The 9,721-nt window shown below is 41.8% G+C and overlaps 1 protein-coding gene across 1 annotated transcript in view; it reads left to right on the top strand.

Annotated features, from left to right (window-relative positions):
• The first annotated feature begins 70 nt into the window (after window positions 1-70).
• The window catches only part of ZC3H6 (zinc finger CCCH-type containing 6), a 29,166-nt gene continuing 19,515 nt past the window's right edge, over window positions 71-9,721 (top strand). Inside the window, exon 1 of the mRNA XM_009288433.2 lies at window positions 71-588. Coding sequence (XP_009286708.1) covers window positions 497-588 — 92 coding nt within the window. The 5' untranslated portion in view covers window positions 71-496. The remainder of the gene's footprint in view (window positions 589-9,721) is intronic.

Below are 9,721 nucleotides of genomic sequence, written 5' to 3'. Positions count from 1 at the left end.
CGGCCGCTGAGCGAGCTGGGGGCAAGCGCCCGGGGTCGCTGCCGCCGCTGCCGCCGCTCTCCGCCATTTTGTGAGAGTGCCTCGAGCGGGCGCCATGTTTGTAAGGAAGAATTAGGGCAGCCATCTCCGGCCACCAGCACCTCCCTTCCCCCGTGTGTGTGTCCTCTCGTTCTCCTGTGCCCCGGGCCTGCTCCTCCGAGCCGCCGCCGCTGCTGCCTCCTCCTCCTCCTGCCCGCGCGGGGCGGCCGGGCTCAGCCTGTGCATCCCCGCCCTGCACTGAGTGCCCGTTAGTGTCTCACTAAGTAACCGTGAGTGAAACCTTCATCATCTCTCCTCACTGAGGGACCCGACCCTCCTCCTCACCGAGCCGCCCCCAGAGCGGCTTGCGCGCCGCCGCCGCCGCCACCTCCTCCTCCTCCCTCCGCACCACGGGCAGCGGCAGTGTCCTGCCTTCCTCCACCTCCCTCCTCCTCCTCACCACACCACAGCCAGCACAATGGCCTTTGAAAGCCTGTTCTCCAAACCCCCAAACCCAGTTCTTGACCCAAACATGCCCGACTCTGACAGGCAACATGCAGGGGACGAAAGGTCGAGTAACATTCTTCTCTCTCTCCGCTTCTCATAATGGTGATACTAGTGGGGTGATGATGATGCTGATAATGATGATGATGATGATGATGATGATGCTGTGTGTTAATGTGCCTAGGGGGTTAACGATGTTTTTGTGGGGGCAGGTCACCTTCAGGCTGGAAGACCGGGGTGAGGACTGGGGTGGTGGTGGTGGAATGCAAGGAGGGGAGGGGGGGTGTCACTGAATTAGAAGTGCATTATTAGTAGGGTTTTATTTTTTGGAATGCATGCATTTTACATCTTCATTTATTTATTCTGGCTGGGAAGGGGGACTGTTTTCCATTTCTTTCCATAAATTGCACTTTCCAGCGGGTGTCTGTTGAATGTCACCATTGTTCTTTTTCTCCCTTGCCCTGGCGCTGCTAGTCAGGTAGGAAAGGGTGCTTTGAGGGTTTTTTTTTTTTGTTGTTGTTGTTTTTGTTCATACAAGAATCTCTCACTAGATCCATATTTAACGTCATTTTCTTGCCAGATTACACCTTACACATTTAACTGGATCTTTTTTTATGCAGATTAAGGTCTGACTGACGTTATCTTTGCCACCTCTCAATCCCCATGCGCAGAAAACCAGAGTCCTGTTCCTGGTGAAAGGACCTCTGTTCCTCCCTCCCTTTCTCTCCTGCAGCTGCTGGAAATTCAAATCCTTTCTCCAGGCAGCCCTGGCCTTCCTAACTAGTTCCAAAAATACTATGCCAGGGTGACAGCTACCAGTCCTTCAGTCTACATCTACTCAGAGCATTTGTGACACAACTGCAGGAGTTAAAAATGCTGGTTTTCGACAGCCGGGCTTCAGTCTGTCCTCCCCACACAGCTCCACAACCGTGCTTGGTGCTTGCTTCAGAGGACTGAAAAACACTGGGAAAAAAACGGGCTTGTGAGCGAACGTAACCGTTCCCTCACTGGAGAAAGAGTCACTAATTCTGTGTTACAAATTGGGAAGTGGAGGGCCGCACGAGCTGACTGACTGGTCCAAAAATCATACTGTGATTTAGTGACAGGTTCAGGGCAGACCCCAGAGCTGCTGATTCTTGTTTTCACCTTCCTGCTTTTAATTGTGAAATAGTTTAAGTTGTGTCATGCTGTATGTTCCAAAAAGAGTGCTGTGTAAAAAGCAAACTAGTAATCCACTGGGATTGCTGAAGATAGGGCGTAACTACTGATTAAAACTGTGCAGCAAGTAGCAGGCGAAGTGTTTTAAGAGTTCCCGGAGTTAGTAAGTCTGTGACTTTGTACTGTTTCAGCGATTGAAAATAAAGTCCTCCTTGAGGACAAGCCCAAGTTACCCACTGTTCTGCTGGAAGCATAGTTTTTCTAACTTGGGAGTTACTCATGCGATGTTGACAAGTAGAGTTCCTCTAACCAGCTGTTCTCACCAGTACGCCTGTTGTTACACTGGTAAATTATGAAATAGAATAAATAAGTACTACCTAATAGTCTAATGTACTTTTAATACAGGTTAATTTATAAACATTGCTTTATAACGTTTTAATTTCAGAAGACTAACAATAAACACATTTACCTCTTGAATAATACTTTTTGAAAACAAGGCTTCTATAAAACTTCTCCCCTCTGATCTGAGACATGTATAGTGAAGTGTATTCTTAGTACACCTAGAGCGTTGTTAAAAGAAAAAAAAAAAAAGCCCCAAGTATAAGTCTTTGTATTATATTAAGTGTGCAAATGTAATCCTGTCAAAATGTAGTATTTTAACTTCCTGAAGTTTATAAAGATTTCCCTACTAGCTGGTGACTGGGAAGGCCTAAAGCGAAACGGGGTCTTTCCCGTCCACAGAAAACATGGTCGACTCGCCAGGGGGAGGGGCAGCACGGCTTTAACTATGAACGATTTTTAGTACTTAACTGATTTTGTCCTGTCTCCGTTGTAGTCGGCTGAAAAGCCAGTTGTAAGTTCTATAGGAAAGATGCAAGTACCTGATACACTCGTATGCCGAGTTACCTTGAATTGGTGTCTCACTGTAATACTAGTTTGGCATTTTAAAATTAACACGTCTAGTTTCAATACATTTTATCTTGCAATCCATTTTTTACTGCATTGGTAGCTCAGTAGGTCTAGTTTACCGTAGGTACAGCCCGTAATAGGAAGCTGCTGAAATAATTTAACAGATTAGATCAATTTGTGCGGCATAAATTAATAGCATTTCTGTTAACAGTTAGTTCGGTTTTGAACTGATCTGTAGAATTATAAAGAAGTTGGTTAGTGTTTTTGAGCAGTAGAAAACAGTAAAAAACATTGTCTGTCCACACTCTGAATATTCGAAGTTGGAAGATTGTTTTAATCCAAAGTCTTTGTTCTCTTGGTTTATAGATGGGACAGCTGATTAAATGAGGAAGGTTTCTCATTCTTTAAATATTTTTAGTTAACTCATTGTGGAGATGTTCTCTTTGATGAAGTGTTTGAGACGTTCTATACACAGAGATAACAGGTGTCTTTTTAAAGTTTTTCCTGTAAGGTTGGGTTTTATTAGGGATTGCTTGTTACATAGGTAATCTTTGATAGGGTAAGAAAGAAGTCCAAAGCAGGGTGCAGGCAAACTCAGTTACAGCAAATAAATACACAAATGTGTGTAAATGTGCAAATTACCGCTCTCTTCTGGAGGGCAGCAAGGTCTGATTACTTGTGATAGTTTGTGGTTGCTGTTAGCATGATCTGCAGGACCGGGCGCTTCATGTTTCTTTTAAACTCTACTTTGCAGGCATTGTCCCACCTATACATCATGCTGTCGATGAATGTACCTGCCTAAGAGAACTTAACTCTTGTCACAAATATAAAAGAAGTCGGTCCTCACGCAGACTTCTGTAGACTTTGATTTTCTGACTAATAGTGAGCTGTTTACGGGCTTGAGAAGGACTTGTTTGCTACAGCTGGTTCTGCATTTGAAATCGGTGCCAGATTTACAATTGCCAGGAACTTTAGAAAATAACTCTGAGTTCATTTATTTTTAAAATCTAAAACGTCAGGTTGATACTTTCTGTTGGCTATCTCTGCTTTACTGTCATTTAATCTCCAGACTTGGAGATCTCTTATACCGTCATCTGCTGTAAAAATAACAGTGACCTAATGATAGGTCACAACATTGAGATGCTAACTCACAGACCACGGAGGTGCAAGTAATGCTTCTGTAGCCAGCGTGGTCTTACGAGCTGCATTGCAAGTGTAAGTATCAGGCCCCTTTTTACATGCTTATGGTACAACAAAGGAAATTCTATGTTAGAGACGGCTCTCCGACAGACACCCGAGTGGCCTGTGCAAAGGTTCTTTAGAAAATTGTCCTGATTTTTGCAGAGGATGTTTGGAAACGCTACTTCAAAGCCGGGCTTGTCTGTTGCATTTCAGGTTCCTTTTCCCGAGAACCATGCTACTCCTCATTGTGCACTTTTTCATTGTGTATTTGATACAATTTTTACGGTTTAAAAGGAAGTTGGTACAGTCACTTTCTTCCTCAAGATAAACTGATTTGAGTTTTACGAAGCACAGCTGAAGTGTTTGGTTATGCGAGTCTGCCCACTTCTAGCTGTGGTGCTGCTCTTCCAAAGCCTCTCCTTCGCCAGCTATGTGTGCCTGGTGTACGTCCAGATGAGCCAGGTGAATAGAGGCTCCACCCAGCCACCCCTTTGCTTTTATTTTATTTTCCCAGTTTCCTCTTCCAGCTGTCTTAGGAATCGCCCGCTCCCTTTCAGTGCACCAGTTTTGCACTCCTGTCCTTGGCGAGCATGATTTACGCTCTGCTGCTCTAACAGGTCTGTCTGGTTCACCGTAATGGAGACCTGCTCTGCTAAATTACAGCCGGTGGCAAGTAAAGGGAAAAATGCAAGTGGCGGGTTGTAACCAAGACGAGTAACAGCAAATTGAAATCTGTATTATATACCTTAGTTGTACATTTTCTCCGTTACTGCTTAGTCAACACAACACTGCGAGCGGCTCTGCCCGCGTCTTGTCTCCATCTGCGTGGCTCCTCAGCTCTGTGAAGCACCATAGCGTTACAGATCAGGGAAGCGTTTGTGGAGCAGAAGGGCTAAAGATCTCCTCTAATCCGCAGCTGCTATTGTCCAGCCTGACTGCTCTCCCAGTCTCCCTTGCCATAAGGCTACTATCCATCTTTAGTTAAACTTGATGACTTAAATGCGTCTCTTTTATTCTACCTGGTGTTTTAATGCCCTCTGTCCGCGGGTGCATAATTTGGTTTGAAAATGTTTACTTACGGCTGTTTTTAGAGATTTTTTTTATTTTTAGTAATAGTTAACCACCAAAGAATGTGTTCATGTTAAGTTGAAGTTGTTTGTGATCACTGGATGCAGTCTTCTAGTGATTTATTGTTTTTGAGCATGATTTCAAAACTTGCTTTGACATTAGGAAAACAGGAAGTGAAGAGATAATCACTCCCAAATACGCCCTGTGGGCAAACAAGGCTTGCGTGCCATCCAGCAAACATTGCAGGAGTGGCAAAAATGCAGCTGGCTGTCATAGCTGTTACTCCTCGTCCTCCTGGGGAGGAGGAGGTGGTCTCTCTGAATTTCTGTAATTTATTCTACAGTAATAAACCCCAGAGACTGGAGATGGTTAGGCGGCAGGGTGAGAAGGTGGGCTTTCCAAAAGGTGCTCGTTGGCCTCCAGTACCACCGCAGGAAGCTGTTTTTTGGCTGTCTGTCTTGTTTCTTTCCCCCATTTTATGGGAACACAGTATCTGTTAAAGCCAGCCCTGGGGATAAAAGCCAAACAGAGGTTAAAAACCCCAAGCAATCTGGTCTGTAACTTTTCATGATGCAATTTCACTGCCTGGCTGTAGATTAAAATAACTTCACATTTGCAGAGTGGTCAAAACTAACGGGCAGCTGAAAAGTGCCATTAAGTGACCTGCATAACATTGTCAAAGAAGCCAGTGCCAGTTCTAGTTAGACACTGGCTTGTTGTGTTAACTGCAACAACATCTACTAGTTTTGTACTTCTTTTCCTTATTCATGAATAAATTCTGTAGTGTAGCAGCGTGCTAGGACAAATTAATTTTGTGAATTTTAGCCCTCTAAGATCTTACTTTAGACATGTAATTTTCATGTCATTGAATTGCATCTGCGTTATTGTGCTCTTCATAATTTTATAAAAACAAAATCTTCCCTGCGAGAGTATTGTGGGTTCATTGCATGGTAGTGAACAGGACAGAAAGTAAGCATGTCATGATGAGAAGTGATAGCCGTGTACGTCTGTGCAGTCATGAGTGCTGCGTAGCACCATGTTTTTCTAGATGCATTGGGTGTGGAAAATATGTGCAGGAGGGTTATATGAAGCAGCAGGAGCGTATGAGAAGCTGGAATAGAGGGGCTGAGGGAGAAATCTACTTTGGGGTACTAAGAAAAACACGCCCAAAGGAAACTAAGGAGGAAGAATATCCGGGAGGGGTGGAAGGCTTTTTCACTAAATAAGTCTAGAACAGTGTCAAAAACACTTGGGTAGTTTCCCATCAGTTTAAACTCTCTCTCCTGCATTATATGTCCTTATCACAGATATTCAGAGGTCAGCAGAACAGGTGTACAATGCTGTTATCAGCCCCTGTAAATTAAGAGCTGTTAACATACTGTTTCTATATGAGAAGATGAATTTTTGGACATCCTGGGTGTTTTCTGATAACCTATCTCTTCTAGAACTAATGGCAGAAAAAAAGAGGTTAAGGTTTAACAATGCACTCACTTTAGGAAGACATAGATTCTATTTTACTTTTGGACAGTAATATTCAGTTATCACCAGAAATTAGTAGCTTCTTAAAAGTAATTACTTAATGCGTTAGAGTTCTTGCTCATGTATAAAGTTTGCATCCTTGTTACTGCATCCTTTCTCTACAGCAAATCTCTGTGTCAAGAAGTAAAAGGGAGATGTTTGCAGCCTTTAATTTTTATCTACTATATACTTTTTCTATTCTTGGTAATGCTTTCGGAAGCTCTTGGCTATTTATATTCTGTTTAAATCTTAGTCTAATAAATAAAGTCAAAAACATCATATTGTAAACCAAAATGTAATTATCTTTAAATGAGACCTTTCCTCACCTGTGAAACAAACCTACCAAAAATGGACTTAACAGAAAATAATGTTTGATAATAGAGATTCACATTTTGCTTGTACGATTTCGTTCATGTAAGTTCTTAAAACATACAGAAGTATGATTCTTGTGTAGCACCTGCTGTATCTGCAAGTACGCTAAGTACTTCTGTCAGTAAGATTGGAAAAACAGCCCCACAGGGAAAACCCTTTTAGTTTTCTTAAAATATTTCAGAGCTACAATCTTCAGTGCACTGAGAAAAATGCATCTCGTTTTTGTATCTTGGACTTAAGGAGCTTGAGTTGTAAATCTTCTTTGAACATAAAGAATGCTATTTTTAAAAATGACTCAGACTAAGGGCAAGAAAGGTAAGTTAAAGCTGAGTTTGAATGTTAGAAATTAAACTGTAAACACTAAAGTAATGGTACATTACTTTATGTGTGAATGTCTATTTTCCCTAACCAAATATTTGCATAACTGCTCTTTCAGTGATTTCACCAGACTGATTCTCCCTGAAAAATAATTTGGCTTCTGTGCCTTTCTAATCCATTTTGGAGATGCTCTAGAAATACACTCGGGACAGTGGAAACGCTTTATGGTTCTGTTTTCACATACCCATCAAGCTCCGAGTATCTGGAGATTGTGGAAGAGGGAGTGATCCATCGGCGATTTTAGTTCTTTCTCTCGGATTTGGAGATGAACCAGATTTTTTTGTGCGTGTAGCTAGTCCTTGTACAGGGGCTTATAGGAAAGATCATGGCCAGTATGCTGCCTTTTGTTTAGTTAGGATTTGTTTAGCTCGTGGAGTCTAGGTGATGTTATTTAATTTTGCGTCTCCTGTGTTCTGGATTGCAAGACTGCATTTGCTGTCCCATGGGTTATGAGGAAATAGTAGTGCCATATGGCAACTTGTTTTAATCATTGAAGTCATCCAGGGCTCCTTATGAAGGAGTTCCAGTAGGTCAGGCAGCGGTAGCCAAACACCTCTAAGCAACTTAAACTGGGTATTTAATGAAGATGCTTTTGTTTCTCTTCCAGAAGGACTTGAAATGCACTAGGATGGGAAGGGCTTGGTAATGCTAGCTGAGATCTCTGGTTAGAGGTGAGGAACCTCTTTTGCAGTTTTCTGTGACAGAAATTTATACTGCAGGTCTGTGCTGTAATAGGTCAGGGATTAACTTCTGTTAACTTCTGTTAATCTGAAGATGCATCAGATTTAGTTCAGCCTTTGCAAATACAAGTGTAGAACCCAAGAAAATGACACATGGCAGAGGTTGAGAATTGCCGGTGTTTGTTCCTTCAGCGCAGAGGCTGTCTTTCCGACTCCCGCGGTATGCGTTGTGTAGGCATCGTAAACTGTTCCCCCCACGGCTTGTTGGCATTATTTCAGTGAAGGTTGTTTTTGTGGTGTATTGTTTTGTGGGGTAGGGTAGTTGAAAGAGAAGTGAATCTTGAAAAAGGCAACAAAATTATACTTCCTTGCTTTTCTAGATCAAGAAAATTTTGGGTTTTGTGTGTCAGGCATTTCCAGCAATAACAGAAACATACTGAGATATTCTGTAAGCAGGAAGCTGTACTTTGCAAAACAGAAGTTCATACTCTCTCTTGTTAGATCAGTGTTGTGATTTGTTTACTGTAGATACTGCCAAAGGGAAAGCAACCTAAGACTCGGACCCATCTCCTAGAAAATCATCCGCTAGCTGTGTTTTTTCCAGACGACGTCTGTTTGTTGACTGTTATTACTCATAGTGGAAAAGGAGGTAGTCTTGGTTCACATGGCTGAAAGCCCTTCCCAAAGCTGCTTGCTATAGCCAAGTCTGTGGAATAAAATTAGGAAGTGAACTTCTAAAAGGAGTAGGTTCTGCACTCACTTTCTAGTGTACAGCTCCAGTTTGGATTTTAAATGGGGGGAAAAAAGCCTATAAAACGGAAGGTAATTTCTGCCCTATCACTTCCTTTAAACTTTCTTTGAAGTATAATTAAATTATTTCCAAGAAATTACACATTTTTGACCATTATCTTTTCAAATCATACTTATCTGGTCTTTTTTGGTTGGTGGGGGTTTTTTTGGTTGGTTTTCTTGAAGTTCATTCTTGAAGTTCAATGCTTGGAAAATTCTAGGACGTTGTGGAAAGAATTTAGGCATTTGGGGATTAGAGGACTTTTGTAACCTTACCTTTGAAGTGCGATCCAGATGATAGTATTACTGAGATTCTGCCCAGTTGTTTTACCTAGAGAGTTATGCGAGTCCTGGATGCACCCCAGAGTGTAAATATATGACAGCAGTTCCCAAAGGAACTGGTAACTGGTAAATACCTTATTTCCCAAAGAGCATTTTCAGTAGGCATGTTACTTAAGAGGATATTTTAATTGAGTAGACATCCTTGAGAGAGTGAGTTTAGCTCACGTTGTCAAAATATGAAATATTGTTTTTTCTAATAGCTGCAGGTGTTTCATAAATATTTGCATTTCAGTTTCATTAGGCACACTTTATTAATCAAGTATCTCCTGGAAAGATGTGACAAATGCTTTCTTGGGGTATTACAGGAGGTACTTCAGAATTTGTCAGGGAATGCTGGAGATAATGGACACTGGTGTTTGAAGACAGGATTTATTTTATGCTTGGGGTATATATTCTGAAGATCCTTTATCTCTTCTTAAGTATGGGAGTATCTTGGTGTTACGTTCTCCTTCGCGAGGCAGTGTAAGGATTGTGCATGAGCAGATCTCTATGAGCGCCTTGAAAAAACCACATAAAAATGGGTTCTGAAGCTGCTTCTCTACTTCATGTTTGGTGCCCACTTGGTAGTGGGCATACCTTTATTATTATTAACTTCTGTTACTTCTTCAAAAGCTAACTTTGACTTCATAGCTTCCTATTGTTTTATATTTGACTAAAAAATAATGTCCTTTTCAGAACGTGTCCCAGTAAATATTTAAGGCCATAAGCAAAACCAATGACGACTGCATTTGCAGTGTAGCTAAACTTAAGACATAGCAGTTGAGCGGTTTTTCTTACCTTCTTTTTAAGTTCCCTTTATTTTC

This window comes from Aptenodytes forsteri, unplaced genomic scaffold (genome assembly GCF_000699145.1).
Source record: "Aptenodytes forsteri isolate BGI_AS27 unplaced genomic scaffold, ASM69914v1 Scaffold185, whole genome shotgun sequence".
Taxonomy (NCBI): domain Eukaryota; kingdom Metazoa; phylum Chordata; class Aves; order Sphenisciformes; family Spheniscidae; genus Aptenodytes; species Aptenodytes forsteri.
The sequence above is the reverse complement of the archived record's forward strand: the minus strand, read 5'-3'. Positions and strand labels throughout refer to the sequence as shown.